General features: G+C 43.8%; 1 protein-coding gene across 3 annotated transcripts in view; it reads left to right on the top strand.

Annotated features, from left to right (window-relative positions):
- LOC311040903 (FAST kinase domain-containing protein 2, mitochondrial-like) overlaps positions 1-19,610 on the top strand; it is a 98,217-nt gene that overhangs the window by 1,004 nt on the left and 77,603 nt on the right. For 2 of the 3 annotated variants that reach the window (XR_014600336.1, XM_084051311.1), the window contains exons 2-11: positions 894-1,239; positions 1,820-1,899; positions 2,684-3,275; positions 3,738-3,841; positions 5,334-5,442; positions 8,150-8,273; positions 10,199-10,338; positions 12,518-12,690; positions 15,261-15,424; positions 18,344-18,589. Coding sequence is in view for 2 of the 3 variants with exons in the window: in XM_084051311.1 (XP_083907437.1) it covers positions 1,015-1,239; positions 1,820-1,899; positions 2,684-3,275; positions 3,738-3,841; positions 5,334-5,442; positions 8,150-8,273; positions 10,199-10,338; positions 12,518-12,690; positions 15,261-15,424; positions 18,344-18,589 (1,957 nt within the window). In the remaining variant the exon portion in view is untranslated. Of the gene's footprint in view, positions 1-893; positions 1,240-1,819; positions 1,900-2,632; positions 3,276-3,737; positions 3,842-5,333; positions 5,443-8,149; positions 8,274-10,198; positions 10,339-12,517; positions 12,691-15,260; positions 15,425-18,343; positions 18,590-19,610 lie in introns of those variants that run through there. The other variant, XM_084051312.1, reaches the window with a different exon arrangement.

Genomic DNA, 19,610 nt, shown 5'->3' on the forward strand with positions numbered 1-19,610 from the left:
GATGAATGTAGCAGTATAGCTCAGAGCCTCTGCCTGATGAGCAAAAGCCTAATATGGAATTCCCCTTTAGGCTAGTGGATAAAATGTTTACCTTTTTAGTGTTCCTTCCTGTGCGGGATACCCTGTTTAGAATGTATTTTATATTTTTTGGGGGGGGCTTTTCTGCCTTTATTGATAGTACCCAGAGAGAGAGAGACACACACAAGAAATAGGGAGAGAGAGACGGGGTCAGGGAGTGACATGCAAAAAAGGTTGCTGGGTCTTGGACCCGCGGCTTTCTGTCAGGCTGCATTAGAGCCTATATGTGGTGCTATGTGCCTTAATCGCTAGGCCAGCGGGGCCCCCGTTGGACCCCTATCTTCAGTGTGAAATACCTCAGTGTTCATTTAACTCAGAGTTACAAGGTTCAAGGTTCGACTTTATTGTCAACTATAACAAGTAAAAGGCAGGTGAAATGCGTTGTGCGCTAAAACCTAACACCGCAGCTACAGTGTCAAGAGCAAGACGTTAAAGACTCTGTGTCAAATGTGATCTGTGTTAAAAAAAACTAAGCTGCTTAAATCAATACAGACCCAATGCACTGAATGGGACATTATCACGTTTAATCAGACTATTGATTGGTCTAAGTAGGTGAGATACTGACCTACCAGGGGGCAAATTGTCACCCCAAAACGCCTCTGTCGTGGTCCAAAACTATACCATATACAAAACACCTACTGAGCCCCGTGGGTAGGTCAGTATCTCACCTACTTAGACCAATCAATAGTCTGATTAAGCGTGATAATGTCCCATTCAATGCATCGACAGTGTCCGAGCATTGGGTGACCCGTAAGGCTCCATTGGGACGACCCCCCCATGGTGACTGACTGTTATCGTTTTGATCCTGTCTCCAGCGCTGGTTTAAGACACATCGTCACATGACTCAGTGAGACTGAGGACCCTGCCTGGGGATACTTTGACCACACCCCTGCTGCTTCGGCGTCTCCAAGGCAACAGCAACGACGACAGCATCCCATGATAATGTCCCTCCGGGCGACGGGAGCGGAGGTGGGGAGGTGGGCTCGACGCCTCTCGGCCTGTAGGTCGCTATGGCAACAGCGGCGTGGCGGCGGCGGGTGCCCCCCCCAGATTGTGACGGCGCCGGTTGGGGGCGGTTCATCTTCATCTCGTCTCGTATCATCATCATCATCCAGATGGAGGAACGGTCCCACCGCCGCTTCCATCCAGTACTACTCTCAGGTAGCCCTGCCTGGACCCTTAGGCCTGTCTCAATTAGTACATGATCGTCCAATCGCAGTTATTTTTGCATAATCATCATAATCGTTTCCATGTTGAAAAAGGTTCAGACATTTTCAAATATTAAAAAAACAGAAATAGCTTGTAGATAAGCTATTTACACTATTTATTTATTTTTCTTGTAATTTCTTCTGTCAGTCATTTTTTTGTGTAATATTTTCTATGGATTAGTCAGCCCATGGAGAGTTGCATTCATGGATATTTTATTGTTTTTGTCTCATTCCTAAGCCAATAATTTGATGACCAGCGGACCGGTTGGCAGCGGTTCCGGTAGGAGATACAAAGGAGACTCTTTGTGTCTCCTACCGGAACCGCTTCCGGTCATCAAATTATCGTCTTAGGAATGAGACAAAAACATGAATTCAAGTCTCCATGGGGTGACTACTTGATAGGAAAAAAAAGCCATTTTAGGGGTGAACTATCCCTTTTAAAGGCCAAACAGAAATGTAATGTTTTATTCATAATGTTCAACGCCAAAAAACACAAATGAAATGGTTAATCACAATGAACCTTACTCCATCAGGGTAGGACTGAGGATGAACGGCTCCATGAGAAGGAGCATCTCTCACTGTCACCTCCCTCTGAGGCCCTACTGCCTGACGGGTAGGCCTGTTATTATTATTATTATTATTATGGAATCGCCTCATTGTAATTATTTGAGATAATTGCAGTTATTTTGCATAATCATAAGCATTTTTTTTTAAAGCATAATATTAAGTAATATATAATACATTTTTTTCCATCGTACATTTTTTTGATCATTGGCATTTGGTCGTTATCATTTCTGTGTATATTTAAGTCTACTTTGCACTTTTGTACAGCCAGTGGCTGTACAAAAGTGGAGTTTTTAACGATTTTGTTACCTTTTCAAGTAGTCACAAAATATTCTCTGTGATCCCCGTCCTCACGGTTATCCCCTCATTAATACACACAGGAGTCTCGTAGAATCGGGAACCAAAAATCACCAAAAATACATAGTGAAAAAAAAAAGTACACAGGAGCCGAGATACAGGATTTTAAAGTAATAAGTTAACCATGAAGTGAATGGAGCAGTAAATCTTCGGATTATTATTATTATATATTTTTTTAACATCCCTCTCATCATCTAAACATGTTGTGATGGTGTCTCCAGACTGCTGGCAGACAGGATGTTCTTCTAAACATGTTGTGATGGTGTCTCCAGACTGCTGGCGGACAGGATGTTCTTCTAAACATGTTGTGATGGTGTCTCCAGACTGCTGGCGGACAGGATGTTCTTCTAAACATGTTGTGATGCTGTCTCCAGACTGCTGGCGGACAGGATGTTCTTCTAAACATGTTGTGATGGTGTCTCCAGACTGCTGGCAGACAGGATGTTCTTCTAAACATGTTGTGATGCTGTCTCCAGACTGCTGGCAGACAGGATGTTCTTCTCGGCCCAGCTGAGGGAGTGCTCCTCCCCCACGGACGTGTTGGACCTCCTCCTGGCCGCCACCCAGCAGCGGCACGACGGCGGCGCCCCCGTGGTCCCGCCGGGCGACCTCAGCCAGTGTCTGATGCGCGTGTGGGAGACCACCAAGGCCCTGTCCCAGGAGGAGACCACCAAGGCCCTGTCCCAGGAGGAGACCACCAAGGCCCTGTCCCAGGAGGAGACCACCAAGGCCCTGTCCCAGGAGGAGACCACCAAGGCCCTGTCCCAGGAGGAGACCACCAAGGCCCTGTCCCAGGAGGAGACCACCAAGGCCCTGTCCCAGGAGGAGACCACCAAGGCCCTGTCCCAGGAGGAGACCACCAAGGCCCTGTCCCAGGAGCGGCGCCACCGTGACGAGTCGCGGCGGCTGACGCTGGAGCACCCGGGCATGGAGGCGCTGCTGCGGCGGGTGATGGCGGACGCCGGCTGCATGTCGTGCGTGGACGTGGCGTACTCGCTGCTGGCGGCGGTCCGGCTGGGCGTGCCGCAGCGGAGCAGGGTGGTCCACACCCTGCTCAGGACCTGCCAGGTAAAGGCCAAGGGCCAGTGTGTGTGTAAAGTAACTAGTACGCATGTGTACTTAAGTACTTTACTTAAAGGGATAGTTCACCCCCAAAATGACTTTTTTTTCTATGGATTAGTCTCCCCATGGAGACTTGAATTCATGGATATTTTTTTGTTTGTGTCTCATTCCTAAAACAATAGTTTGATGACCGGCAGTGGTTCCGGTAGGAGACACAAATAGTCTCCTTGGTGTCTCCTACCGTTCCACAGATAAATAAATTGTGAAAATAGCAGATCTACATGCTCTAAACGCCTCGCAACTCGTTGTGAGCTTGTAGATCTGCTGTTTTCAAAATGTTTGCCTCTTTCTTAGGTTATATTTGACAAGAGTTAAAGGTACAGTATACTATGTACCTTATCTAGCTTTTTGTTAAGCAAGGATTAAAACATAGTTTTGTATTAATGTATTGTTGTGCTTGCTTTGCAGGAGAAGCTGAATGAGTTTGATGAGAGGAGTCTGTCTGTCCTGGCCTCCTCTCTGGAACACCTGGAGAACAGAGCCAACATCACTGCACTGAAGGAAGGCATGAGGTGATGTTTTTTTCAGGCCAATTGTGAAAGAAACCAGTGCTACACATGCTTTAATAGATGGTGTCAGGTCATTCAACATGTTGGTGTCAGTAGAATGGGTGTTAACAGATCATGGTCCCTGTGGCTGTGAGTGTCATTCATTTTGGAGAAGTAGTTAGTCAGGTATGAGGGTATTGAGGGCACCGTCTCTTTGACTATCTTAACCCATTAACACATTGCATGCCAATCACGTAGATCTACGCGAACCTATTTATAGCCGCCACGTGCCAATCGCGTAGATCTACGTGAACTGAAAATAAAAAAAATCCAATTTGACCCAAAGACCAAGGAGATATGATTTATCGAAGATATAGACTCCTATCCACTTCCTTGTTAACTTAAAACTTAAAAATTATTCATCTCGGCTCCTGAGTACTTTTTTGTTTTTCAATGAAAAATCTCTGGCACTGGCTAGAAATATTCAGAAATACCTCTGGCAGTTAATGGGACCTGAGGCTTTCCACAAATGTCTTCTAAATCCCAACAGATTTCTGAAAAACCTATGTTTCTAATCAGTGGTTCTCAAACATTTTCATGTCAAGGCCGCTGACCCCCATCTCAAAATATTTTGTTCCAGGGACGCCCAGAAGCAAAGATTTGACTTAAAAAATGTTTGCTGTAAAATAATATATTCAAAGATTTGCACATATTTTCACGATTTTTCAAAAATAGCAGCTCTATTGCAGCCAAAGTGTAAAATAATGCTTTTTAGCTCAAATTAAAAAAGTGATACAGATGCGTTCCAGGTCTTAATATCTTAAATACCAACCACCTGTCCTCTCCCCTTGCTGCTTGAACCCCAGTGATATCCCTTTAACCCTGTCCTCTCCCCTTGCTGCTGAACCCCAGTGATATCCCTTTAACCCTGTCCTCTCCCCTTGCTGCTGAACCCCAGTGATATCCCTTTAACCCTGTCCTCTCCCCTTGCTGCTTGAACCCCAGTGATATCCCTTTAACCCTGTCCTCTCCCCTTGCTGCTTGAACCCCAGTGATATCCCTTTAACCCTGTCCTCTCCCCTTGCTGCTTGAACCACAGTGATATCCCTTTAACCCTGTCCTCTCCCCTTGCTGCTGAACCCCCGTGATATTCCTTTAACCCTGTCCTCTCCCCTTGCTGCTGAACCCCAGTGATATCCCTTTAACCCTGTCCTCTCCCCTTGCTGCTGAACCCCAGTGATATCCCTTTAACCCTGTCCTCTCCCCTTGCTGCTTGAACCCCAGTGATATCCCTTTAACCCTGTCCTCTCCCCTTGCTGCTGAACCACAGTGATATCCCTTTAACCCTGTCCTCTCCCCTTGCTGCTGAACCCCAGTGATATCCCTTTAACCCTGTCCTCTCCCCTTGCTGCTTGAACCCCAGTGATATCCCTTTAACCCTGTCCTCTCCCCTGGCTGCTTGAACCCCAGTGATATCCCTTTAACCCTGTCCTCTCCCCTTGCTGCTGAACCCCAGGCTGAAGGTGGACTCTGATCTTCCCAGCATAAAGACAGTCATGGCCCTGCAGACCATGATGAGAATCGTGGGGAAAGACCCTCCTCTGGACCTGAAGAAGAAACTAGAGGTTGGTGTCGCCCCCTAAAGCAGGGGTCTTCAACAGGGGGTCCGGGACCCCTAAAGGGGCCCTCAGAGTTACTACAGGGGGGGTCTCCAGTTTTCCGGAAAAAAATATAAAAAAATAATTTTCACGATTTTTCAAAAATAGCAGATCTACAAGCTCATAGCGCGGCACTCTGTGCCGCGCTATGAGCTTGTAGATCTGCTATTTTTGAATAGCCAAAGAAATCTAAAGTGACACAGATGCGTTCCAGGTCTAAATGGGTTAACCACTTGGACCAACATAGCAGATCTACAAGCTCACAATGCCTTGCGCTGCTGATGTGTTATCGTGTTGATAGAGCTTGTAGATCGGCTATTTTTGGCTAATGTGGTGTAGAAATGAAAAAAGAGCAGAGCCAACAGTCAAGTTTTCACTATCTATGAAATCTATGAAAAAGTTTAATCTGCAACACAATTTTATACAATATGTATTGGGGGGGTCCCTGCTTCATCTCTCTCTCAGCTAAGGGGTCCTTGGCCTGAAAAAATGTTGAAGACCCCTTGCCCTAAAGTCTTTACGTTGGTTCTGCAGTGCTGTTACTTTTTAGATCTCTGAAACACTGTCTTCTAACAGTCATATTCCTCTGAAACACTGTCTTCTAACAGTCATATTCCTCTGAAACACTGTCTTCTAACAGTCATATTCCTCTTAAACACTGTCTTCTAACAGTCATATTCCTCTGAAACACTGTCTTCTAACAGTCATATTCCTCTGAAACACTGTCTTCTAACAGTCATATTCCTCTGAAACACTGTCTTCTAACAGTCATATTCCTCTTAAACACTGTCTTCTAACAGTCATATTCCTCCTGTCTTCTAACAGTCATATTCCTCCTGTCTTCTAACAGTCATATTCCTCTGAAACACTGTCTTCTAACAGTCATATTCCTCTGAAACACTGTCTTCTAACAGTCATATTCCTCTGAAACACTGTCTTCTAACAGTCATATTCCTCTGAAACACTGTCTTCTAACAGTCATATTCCTCTTAAACACTGTCTTCTAACAGTCATATTCATCTGAAACACTGTCTTCTAACAGTCATATTCCTCTTAAACACTGTCTTCTAACAGTCATATTCCTCTTAAACACTGTCTTCTAACAGTCATATTCATCTGAAACACTGTCTTCTAACAGTCATATTCCTCTTAAACACTGTCTTCTAACAGTCATATTCCTCTGAAACACTGTCTTCTAACAGTCATATTCCTCTTAAACACTGTCTTCTAACAGTCATATTCCTCTTAAACACTGTCTTCTAACAGTCATATTCCTCCTGTCTTCTAACAGTCATATTCCTCTGAAACACTGTCTTCTAACAGTCATATTCCTCCTGTCTTCTAACAGTCATATTCCTCTTAAACACTGTCTTCTAACAGTCATATTCCTCCTGTCTTCTAACAGTCATATTCCTCTTAACTCATACACTGCCTCTGATGTAAAAAACGTATTTTTTTCCAATTACCAAACCTGCCTCTGACGTAAAAAACGTAATTTTGCTAAATCATTTTTTAAAACAAGATCTCACCTTCATCTCTCGACACGACACATTTCATTGTAGCACACCCGGATACGGAAATACGTCAATCAAAGATTTTTGCTCCCGTCCACTTCCTGTTTGGGTTCCGCTTTCAAACGGCTTTTTCTCGGCTTTGCATTTCTCCGCCGCATAACACTGTTTCGCATCGCTCTTTTGAAACTGCTACTGCTGCAAAATGGATTGAAATGTCGCCGATTGAAAATTTCTTCTCTGGGCCACTCACACAACTACCCTGTGTGTCTACAAACAGTTGAACACTCAATCATAAAGGATTTAGCGAGGTCTGTGGCGAGGTGGAAAAAGAAAGTGAGTTTTCCGTTCACATCGCCATGCATTGTGTTCAACGCTGGGCTGGAGGAGAAGGGCTCCGCACCGACCGTAATGTTTGTTGTCTGAGCGGCGTGCACGACTCCCTGTGTGTTTAGAAACAACTGGAATTGCGATCACAATGAAACAAAAAAAAAAGTGAATTTTTAAACAATTTTATAAAAAACACTAAATCGCTGGCAGTGGGCAAACACAGCCAGAAATAAGTCTGACAGTGAATGAGTTAAACACTGTCTTCTAACAGTCATATTCCTCCTGTCTTCTAACAGTCATATTCCTCCTGTCTTCTAACAGTCATATTCCTCTTAAACACTGTCTTCTAACAGTCATATTCCTCTTAAACACTGTCTTCTAACAGTCATATTCCTCTTAAACACTGTCTTCTAACAGTCATATTCCTCCTGTCTTCTAACAGTCATATTCCTCTTAAACACTGTCTTCTAACAGTCATATTCCTCCTGTCTTCTAACAGTCATATTCCTCTTAAACACTGTCTTCTAACAGTCATATTCCTCTTAAACACTGTCTTCTAACAGTCATATTCCTCTTAAACACTGTCTTCTAACAGTCATATTCCTCTTAAACACTGTCTTCTAACAGTCATATTCCTCTTAAACACTGTCTTCTAACAGTCATATTCCTCTGAAACACTGTCTTCTAACAGTCATATTCCTCCTGTCTTCTAACAGTCATATTCCTCCTGTCTTCTAACAGTCATATTCCTCTTAAACACTGTCTTCTAACAGTCATATTCCTCTTAAACACTGTCTTCTAACAGTCATATTCCTCCTGTCTTCTTCCTCCAGAGAAAGGCGTTGTCCATGAAGGATCAGTTTACGATCCCTAACTGCTTGTACATGATCTCCACCATGACTGCCTTGGGCTTCTACTCCAAACCCCTGCTGGATATCTGTAGCAAGACCATAGCAGGTGAGACAGGGCTCTTTATTCTGTATCCTGTAGAAAGACTAGATTGTTATACAGGCCAGAAAATGTGTTTTCTGTTTAATGAAGAGCTGGAGAGAGGGGGAGACCCCTGTTACTGAACAAACACTATCAGAATATATAGCTATTTAACACTTATTTTAACAAAGACATATCACTCACACCACATTTAATCACACTGGCCCTCATTTATCAACGCGGTGTAGACCAAATAATGGGCGTACGGCGTTATCACCGCACTTTTCGGCATTTATCAATATATCCTGACGTGGGCTTTATCCTACGGTACGCTGAGATCTCACGTCTGGTCGAGACCAGTTGTTGACGTTGGCTGCACCCGTTTATTCCATCCTAGACCTGCGGAGCAGCATTGTTTGACTGTCTGACAGGCATCTGAACACATACTCCACTCATAAATGTATATCTACACTAATAAATAATCCCTGTGAAAATATAACAAATATTCCCAGTGAGACACGACGGTCCGAGTCTCACTGGGAAATGGGAATAGCCTACATGACGGCTTTATTTTAGTGTAACTCGAACACGCACTGCTCGGTATGGGTTAAATACATTAATATACAAACATATTCCATTCATGGCGATGTGATTGATTGGTATCATAATATGTCATTCATGTAGGCTTCAAGCCTACGTGATTGTACCGCTACGGTACGGGTTACATGAGAAACACAGCTGGGCGGGTGTGTGTGTGTGTGTGTGTGTGTGTGTGTGAGAGAGAGAGAGAGAGAGAGAGAGAGAGAGAGAGGGGCGTGTGTGGCGAGGCGAGGCGAGGCGATCGGGGTTAAACTATTTCTTATTGGCTTTTCATGTCTTTGGTCGTATTCTGGTTCGTCTTCATGTCGTAAAATCGGGGCGTTTTGAGAATTTTTAAAGGGCGTGTTATTTAAATGACGCTCGTTTCAGCCGTGACATTTATCAACGCTGGGACCAAGTGTAAGCTCGGATCAGCTGTGTAGGATGCGTTGATAAATGTGACTTTGACGTTGGTGTACGGCCGAATATATGGAAAATATACGGCGGTTTATACGCTGCGTTGATAAATGAGGGCCAGTATGCTTGACTGCCAACTGTTTTCCAAACACAAGCGTGGTTTGTTTGATTTTTTAGGAAGACATTGATTGGACTCCATTCATTTGTGTGTGGGTATGAAATATACGTATATGTATTTTTTCTCTTGCGTTATTGTAGCGGACTGATTTGTAAAGTCTAGCCGAAAACAGTCCCTGAAGATAAGATTGATTTACAGCGGGGAGAGGGCAACGGTACTCGGGAACGGTTCCAATCAATCAGACCCAGTATGAATCCGCCCTTAGTTGACTGGAGTCCCCCCAAGGCTGTATACTAGGCCCGCTAATTTTTCCCTCTACACCAACTCTTGTGTGGCAGGCGAGCGCACCTCCTATATTTTAAGAACTTGTTTTGAAAAATAAATATTTTTGTTGTTAGTTGTGTTGCAGTATTACATACAGCATCATACAAATTAACAGCAATTACACTTGCAAAGACAAGACAGAAAGACAACTCACAATAGTCAACCAAAGTATCACACAAATAAGAAATAATAAAACATCGGATATTTAAGTAACTGTTACTTAAAAAAAGTCAAGTAAGGAGGGGGCTGGGGATTGGGGTGGGGGTCCGCGGACAAATACGTATAATTCTGGGGGTCCTTGACATTAAAAAAGTTTGAGCACCACTGATGTAAAAACGTATAGGTTTTTCAGAAAACTGTTAGAATTTAGAAGACATTTGTATAATGGTTCTCAGGTCTTAATAGTATTATCATTACTATTCTTAATGACTTGTTCTCTCTTCATATGAACTCTTCATGTCCTCCTCTGTGTCCTCATGTCTTCTTCATGTCCTCTTGTCCTCCTGTGGTCCAGAGAACGTCCACAGCATCCCGTTCAACAGACTGATATTGTTGCTCAGGTCTTGCAGAGAGCTCAACTACCGAGACACAGGTCTGTTGACAGAGCTGTCTGAACACCTGGCCTCCACTGTGGACATGTGGAGCAACAAGCAGGTGCTGCCCTCTACTGACTGTGCACGGAATTACACACATACACACACACACACACCATTATTTTATACTTTGGGCTATTCAAAAGTAGCAGATATAAAAGCCCATAGCGCGGTACTGAGTGCCGCACCACAAGCTTATAGATCTGCTTTTTTTTTTTTTTTAATCGTGAAAGTTTGTGGGTTTGTGCAAATCCTTTTTCAAAGCGAACATTTCTTTACTCAAATCTTTGCTTCTGGGGGATTCTGTACTCGGTACCGTGCCATGAGCTTGAAGATCTGCTATTTTTGAATGGCCAAAAGGCAATCTCACTACGCGTGAGCTTGTACGTAACCATCGTTGGTGCGCAACATAGGCCTGCAACTAAGTGTAAATCAGGGGTTGTTTTATGTTAGATTAAATCATTGGTTCTCAAATTGGGGTCCGGGGACCCCTAGGGGTCCTTGAGGGAGTTCCAGGGGGTCCCCAGCTAAATGATAGATTAGGCACCAAATGGACCCTTATGGGTCTGTAACTCTGAGAGTGTACAAATGGAACCAAATGGACCCTTATGGGTCTGTAACTCTGAGAGTGTACAAATGGAACCAAATGGACCCTTGCGGGTCTGTAACTCTGACAGTGTACAAATGGAACCAAATGGACCCTTATGGGTCTGTAACTCTGAGAGTGTACAAATGGAACCAAATGGACCCTTATGGGTCTGTAACTCTGAGAGTGTACAAATGGAACCAAATGGACCCTTATGGGTCTGTAACTCTGAGAGTGTACAAATGGAACCAAATGGACCCTTATGGGTCTGTAACTCTGAGGGTGTACAAATGGAACCAAATGGACCCTTATGGGTCTGTAACTCTGAGGGTGTACAAATGGAACCAAATGGACCCTTGCGGGTCTGTAACTCTGAGAGTGTACAAATGGAACCAAATGGACCCTTATGGGTCTGTAACTCTGACAGTGTACAAATGGGACCAAATGGACCCTTATGGGTCTGTAACTCTGACAGTGTACAAATGGAACCAAATGGACCCTTATGGGTCTGTAACTCTGACAGTGTACAAATGGAACCAAATGGACCCTTATGGGTCTGTAACTCTGAGAGTGTACAAATGGAACCAAATGGACCCTAACGGGTCCATTTGGTTCCATTTGTACACCCTCAGAGTTAAATTAACATAGATTTTACAATATAGATTGGGGTCCAAGTGATAGAAATGTCATTAAATGGGGGTCTGTAGCCCTAATGCATGTCAAACTGGGGGTCCTTCAAATTTAAATGGTTGAGAATCACTGCTAGAGCCGTAAAAAAAAATCTTCTCTTATGGGGGGTCCCTGGCATATCTTTTCAAATGGGGGTCCGCGAGCTACTAAGTGTCAATTTGGGCGGTCCTTGACATGGAAACGTTTGAGAACCACTGGATTAGATCACTCCTGTCTGCGTCTTTCTAAACCGTGTCAAAACCTCCTCTTGTGGAAGTGTCTCCTGGTCCCACCCGGTCTCTCTCTGGTGTCATGGTGTTTGATCTGGTCTCTCTCTCTGGTGTCATGGTGTTTGATCTGGTCTCTCTCTGGTGTCATGGTGTTTGATCTGGTCTCTCTCTCTGGTGTCATGGTGTTTGATCTGGTCTCTCTCTCTGGTGTCATGGTGTTTGATCTGGTCTCTCTCTGGTGTCATGGTGTTTGATCTGGTCTCTCTCTGGTGTCATGGTGTTTGATCTGGTCTCTCTCTCTGGTGTCATGGTGTTTGATCTGGTCTCTCTCTCTGGTGTCATGGTGTTTGATCTGGTCTCTCTCTGGTGTCATGGTGTTTGATCTGGTCTCTCTCTGGTGTCATGGTGTTTGATCTGGTCTCTCTCTCTGGTGTCATGGTGTTTGATCTGGTCTCTCTCTCTGGTGTCATGGTGTTTGATCTGGTCTCTCTCTGGTGTCATGGTGTTTGATCTGGTCTCTCTCTCTGGTGTCATGGTGTTTGATCTGGTCTCTCTCTCTGGTGTCATGGTGTTTGATCTGGTCTCTCTCTCTGGTGTCATGGTGTTTGATCTGGTCTCTCTCTCTGGTGTCATGGTGTTTGATCTGGTCTCTCTCTCTGGTGTCATGGTGTTTGATCTGGTCTCTCTCTCTGGTGTCATGGTGTTTGATCTGGTCTCTCTCTCTGGTCTCATGGTCTCATGGTGTCTCCACACAGCTGATCCTCTTCCTGTTGGCGTTGGAGGACCTGGTCTTCTGTCCCACAGCCCTGATGGAGGTGTTCTCCCACAGGGTGACGAGGAACCCAGATGTCCTGACGCTCAGAGACCTGCAGAGCATACTGAAGATCTACTCCTCTCTCAACTACCCCCCACACCCCCGCAGACAACAGTATGTGTAGATCTACTCCTCTCTCTCAACTACCACCCACACCCCCACAGACACCAGTATGTGTAGATCTACTCCTCTCTCTCAACTACCACCCACACCCCCACAGACACCAGTATGTGTAGATCTACTCCTCTCTCTCAACTACCCCCCACACCCCCACAGACACCAGTATGTGTAGATCTACTCCTCTCTCAACTACCCCCCACACCCCCACAGACACCAGTATGTGTAGATCTACTCCTCTCTCTCTCAACTACCCCCCACACCCCCACAGACACCAGTATGTGTAGATCTACTCCTCTCTCAACTACCCCCCACACCCCCACAGACACCAGTATGTGTAGATCTACTCCTCTCTCAACTACCCCCCACACCCCCACAGACAACAGTATGTGTAGATCTACTCTAACTTTCCTGGATAACAGTGTTGATTTCGTCGACAAAAAATAGGACGAAAAATGTTGGTCGACTACCTTTATTCACTGACGAAAACTGAATATAAACTAAGCTATGATGACTAAAACTAAGACTAAATATATTGACAATTTCATCAACAAATAAAAACTAGACTAAAATGTCAGTGAGGGATCTAGTGGAGAAGAGATCCAGTAGAACTAAAAGACAAGTCATTTTATGTTTAGTTGCGCTCGCGTGTTGCGCTCTGAAAATAGCTGATCTACAAGCTCACAACGCGTCGCGCTGCGACGTGTTGTGAGCTTGTAGATCAGCTATTTTCAGCATGCAACCAAGTGTAAAATCTGCCATTAGGACACCATCAAGGCACCGCCAACATACATTTTAGTCGACTAAATCAACTGTAGTTTTAGTCGACTATAACCGTATGATATTTAGTCGACTGAAACTAGACTAACACTAAAACATTTCAGATGACTAAAATATGACTAAAACTAAATGGAATTTGATTCAAAAGACTATGACTAAAACTGAATCAAAAATGTGCTGTCAAAATCAACACTGTATAGTTGTGCTCAGGTCGTATTGGTACTTCATTGTTGAGTATCATTAAAAGTGTTGTAAGTGATATGTTGTGTTTTTGTTAAAGGGGAAAAAGGAGGATTTTATGTTTAAAAGTTACAAAGAAAGAAAAAATCACACCCAATGTGAAGTGGGCGGTGTGTGGTCATCACAACATGACTCACTTTAAAAAAAGGATAAATGACTTTTTTTAAAGTCCATACTGCTATTCATAGGGCTGCACATGTGTCATGTGTTTCGCTAACCAATTACAGTCCTGAATTTGCAAAGTCAGCCAATCACATTACAGTTAGTGGTGATGACACTAGCTGTAATGTGATTGGCTGACTTTGCAAAAGTATCGATTTGCATTAACAATGGAAGGGTTAGGGGGTATACAAATCTTTTGTGTCCAAAACTCACTTATAGGGGGCGGCTACACCGCCCCAAAAACTAATTTTCTGGTCAGGATACAAATTCTTATAGATAGAACTCCACAGAGATCATTTAGTAGCTTAAATGATCCAGTTGTCTGCTAAGCCTTTTCTTTCATCACTTCCAATGTCTCTCTCCTGATGGGATAAAATTGGTATCCCAACCTGATTTTTGAGTGGTGCCGAAGGCAACCACTCCTATACGTGGCTTTGTCTGTCTGTCTGTGTGTCCACCAAGCTAACATTGGTCAAGCATCACGTGACACGTGACAATATGTTGAAAGGGTGTGCTTTGATTGGCTAGCGAGACGCATGACGAAATAGAGCCCTATAAATAGGTGTGTCACTTTGAAACATTATTTAAATGTTTCAAAGTGACATCAGTGCCATCAGCCAAGTTAACATTGGACATGTTAGCTTGGCTGATTGAACATGTTAGCCAAGCTAAGCAAGGCACCACTCACTTCACACAGGGTGTGATTTTTTTTTTTCTGTTTACCAAAGAGCTAACACTCTATAACAATGATTACTATGGGAATATAGCACCATTTAACACTTCTTTTAACAAAGAAATATCACTTACAACACCCTTATCCCATCAACTATGACTCACAACATACATACTTGGCATTAGTTCCCACTAAGTTGTGCCATTTTCCATAAACACATAATGTGGTTTGTTCCATTTTTGAGGAAGACATGGGATTCCACTCATCTGTGTGCTTACTCCCTTTAACTGAACAAACTAAATATGTATACAGTATGTTTGATGGCAATGATGGCAAAGTAACTAAGTACATGTACTCAAGTACTGTACTTAAGCAACATTTTGAGGTATTTTTTACTTTACTGGAGTATTTCTAATTTGCAATACTTTTACTTCTACTCCACTACATCTCAGAGGCAAATATTGTACTTTTACTCCACTACAATTATTTGAAAACTTTAGTTACTAGTCACAGTATTACTATACAATATTACTGATTTATTATTACAAAGCCAGTTCAGCCCTATTTAAACTTTGGCAATTTGAAAACAGCAGATCTAAAAGCTCACAACGCGTCGCTTTTTAGTACATTTTAGTACTTGTTCCACCACTGTTTGATGGTTATCCGTTTCTTGGGTTTATGTGTGAACACTTTCTCACGTTGCGGTCTGCAGGTTTCTGGACAGCCTGACCCGGGTCCTCCAGTCCTACCTGTCCCAGATGTCCCCTCATGAGGTGCTGATGGCGGTCTACTTTCTGTGTCTGCTGGGACACTTTCCCTCTACACCTCTGGAACATCTGCTGCAGAGCTCAGTGCTGGAAGAGCTCAGCAACACAGGTCAGTGTCTACCACACAGCTCTGACACAGTGGTTCTCAACCTGTGGTTCGGGTCCCCCAGGGGGGGGGGTCACCAAATGATTTTGGGGGGGGGGGGGGTCCCCCAAAATGACAGTGAAGTGACAATTTAACTCTTTGACTGCCAGAGTATTTTCATAATGGACTCACCCAGTGCCAAGCGATTTTCGTGTTTTTAGTAGTTTTAAAGTTGTCATAAAAGTTTAGATCCATATTTATCGATCGATTCACTGTGTGTTTCCGGAGCAGGAGTCTCTGACTATTGCTCCGGAAGCAAAACATTGCATCCGGAGCTAGTGTCCCCTTCACTACAGGCCGTTGGAAACACGCGTCTCCTCGGAAAAATGGACCCAAAAAAAAGGAACAGAGATACAGGCGAAAAAAAAAAACTACTAACATGGAGTCGACGGGAACGGAATGACGTTATATCCAGTATTTCCGTATCCGTTTGTGCTACAGTTTTACTGCTCCCTTCGGATTCAAGATCAGACCGTGATAACAATAATTACAAACGCGTGTCTAACGCGTCGGCGGCCAAGTGGACAAACTAGCAATTGACTCGACAGCAATTGACTTGACTCGCGTCGACGGCAGTCAAAGAGTTAAGGACTTTTAAGACAAAACGTTTAAAAAAAAAAGGAAAGAAAGAAAAGATTACTTTTGATGGAGTAATCTTTTCTTTCTTTCCTTTTTTTTAAACGTTTTGTGAGGACTATATAGACATATTAGTCCTCAACGGTTGCTTTACTGCGTTACTGCTTTACATTCCTCTCATCTACTTTGCCCCTCCCTCTGTACTCCAGTGTTGATTTCTTCAACTAAAACTATCTTCGTCGACTATCTTTTTTCACTGACGAAAACTCAATAAAAACTCAATAAAAACTAAGCTACGATGATCTACAAAACTAAGACTAAATATATTGACAATTTCGTCGTCAACAAATAAAAAACAGACTAAAATGTTAGTGAGGGATCTAGTGGAGAAGAGATCCAGTAGAACTAAAAGACAAGTCATTTTATGTTTGGTTGCGCTCGGATGTTGCGCTCTGAAAATAGCAGATCTACAAGCTCACAACGCGTCGCAGCGCGACGCGTTGTGAGCTTGTAGATCTGCTATTTTCAGCATGCCACCAAGTGTAAAAATTAAATCAGCCATAGAGCACCAAAGTCTGATGTAATTTACACATCCTTGGCTTGTCTACCTGGTTCGCGGTTTTCCACCCCCATTCTGAATCAATAGACGTGTTTAATATCGCGTCAAATAAGAACTGTGTTCCAAAAATAAACAAATGACCCGGCGGTTTGACTCTTATGCATATGAAGCATCAACTGACGGTGAGAAAACGATAATGTTACTTCCGCCAAATTAGTTACATTTTTGGCAGAAACAGACTGTATCAAATATAAGTGACTGACTATCATAAACGATACAGACACTTGCGCACCAGTTCTGGTTCTGCTCAAAACTAAACACATTTTGGTCACTTATTTTTGATTATATTTCAAAGGCTTTCATTAAAAATATTGAGCCCGATCCACTGCTGGCTATGTTTGGATTCGTGACATTCAATCCCTCTATTAAATCATTTGAGGGCCAAGCCATCTCTTTGTGCACACTGCTGGCCAAACGTTTAATTTTGCAACAATGGAAATCTGAATCTAGTCTGTTCCAGCAGTGGCTTAGAGACTTGGGCAATGTTCTACATATGGAGAGAATTCGGTATGCAATCATCAAAAAGGAACAGGTCTTTCTGAAAATATGGCAACCCCTGTTGGATAGGTGGTCGGTCTCCTGCGACGGAGCCCGTGCTCGAGGAGAGACCCCTCAAGTGTTTGAGAACGGTGTGGGTTGAGCTTTCTCTGTGCCTTGTTTGTATAATACATGCTGTCATGTCATCTACTCGGATACTCTTTTGGCTGAGTTTTATTTTATTTTTCTCAGGTTTTGCTTTTGTTTTTGTCTCTTTTTTTTTCTCTCTTCTTTTTCCACTTTTTGCCCTCTTTTCTGTACTTTTTAATACCATGTAATTTACTTTCTTGGGAGGGGGGGGGGTTTGTGTTTGTCTTGTGTGGTTGTTTTTTTCACAGAAAATTTGAAGAGTTCTGTCATTGTTTATCCCCCTGTAAAACTGACTTCTTCAATAAAAATTATGTGAAAATAAAAATAAACGATACAGAACCTCCTCCCTGACAATATCGCCAGGACAGTTTGTTTATTTTTGGACCACAATTCTTATATGAGACGATTCTAAGGCTTCGTCCACACGTACACGGGTATTTTCATAAACGCAGATATTTCGTTTTCGTTTTTGAAAACCTCCGCGTCTACACGGCCCTGTTTAAAAAAATCTCTCTGTCCACACGACAACGGCTAAACGTTACATGACCCATGCAAAAACTCCGTTTACCGTGTCCACACGGGAACACATAGCCGGAGTTTTTAAAAATCTACACTGTGGCAGGAGTTTTCCAAAAGATGCGTTTACATGGAGCAAAAACGCGTTTGCGTGTGGACGAACCCCCCAAAACGCATATAAAAAGCTACGTTTATGAAAATACCCGTGTACGTGTGGACGAAGCCTAAGATGACCCAATGATATTCTCCATAGAGACATTACTTTACGAACCTGGGGATGAACGAGTGACGCCAGGACTTCTGTACTCTATTACGACACCATCAAGCAAGGCACCGCCAACATACATTTTAGTCGACTAAATCAACTGTAGATTTAGTCGACTAAAACTAGACAAAAAACTAAAACATTTCAGATGACTAAAATATGACAAAAAACGAACGGAATTTTATTCAAAAGGCTATGACTAAAACTAAATCAAAATGTGCCGTCATAATCAACACTACCGTGCTCTCTCCTTATGTTTTCTGTCCTTATGTTCTTCCAGAGGAGCGCTTCCTCAGTCCTCACAGGTGGATGCTACAGACCGTGGACCGCTGTCTGCGTCTGGACGGCCCCCCGTCCTCCTCCTCCTCCCTGGCCGTCCCCTCGTCCCTGTTGGGACCCCCCGTCTCCCCGGAGCGCTGCTCCCCCGCTCGCCCGCTGCTGTCAGAGAGCCTGCAGGGTGTGATGGCCGCGCTGCCCGGGGCCTCCCTGCAGGAGGCGGTGCTGCTCCATCACTTCTACATGATGGGTACAATGAGCGGGCTTTTCTTTTCTTTTCTTTTTGTTTGTTTGTTTGTTTGTTGTTTTGCGTACATTAGACCAGTGGCTCTCAAACCTTTTTCATGTCAAGGACCCCCCAAATTGACACTTATTAGCCCACGGACCCCCATTTGAAAAGATATGCCAGGAAGGGACCCCCCATAAGAGAAGATTTTTACGGCTCTAGCAGTGATTCTCAACCATTTTAATTTCAAGGACCTCCCAGTTTGACATGCATTAGGCTACGGACCCCCATTTAATGGCATTTCTATCTCTGAGACCCCAATTTATATCGTAAAATCAATGTTAATTTAACATTAAAATGGACCCCATAAGGGTCCATTTGGTTCCATTTGTTCACTCTCAGAGTTACAGACCCATAAGGGTTAATCTGGTTTCATTTGTACACTCTCAGAGTTACAGACCCGTAAGGGTCCATTTGGTTCCATTTGTACACTCTCAGAGTTACAGACCCATAAGGGTCCATTTGGTTCCTAACTATCCATCATTTAGCTGGGGACCCCCTGGAACTCCCTCAAGGACCCCTGGGGGTCCCCGGACCCCACTTTGAGAACTAATGCATTAGACATGGCTGCCACTGTCACTGATGTCAGGACAGCAGAGACACTGATGTCAGGACAGCAGAGTCACTGATGTCAGGACAGCAGAGTCACTGATGTCAGGACAGCAGAGTCACTGGTGTCAGGACAGCAGAGTCACTGATGTCGGGACAGCAGAGTCACTGATGTCGGGACAGCAGAGTCACTGATGTCAGGACAGCAGAGTCACTGATGTCGGGACAGCAGAGTCACTGATGTCGGGACAGCAGAGTCACTGATGTCGGGACAGCAGAGTCACTGATGTCAGGACAGCAGAGTCACTGATGTCAGGACAGCAGAGTCACTGATGTCAGGACAGCAGAGACACTGATGTCGGGACAGCAGAGTCACTGATGTCGGGACAGCAGAGTCACTGATGTCAGGACAGCAGAGTCACTGATGTCAGGACAG

The sequence above is a fragment of the Gymnoscopelus microlampas genome, assembly GCF_963454915.1.
Source record: "Gymnoscopelus microlampas genome assembly, chromosome: 24".
Lineage (NCBI taxonomy): Eukaryota > Metazoa > Chordata > Actinopteri > Myctophiformes > Myctophidae > Gymnoscopelus > Gymnoscopelus microlampas.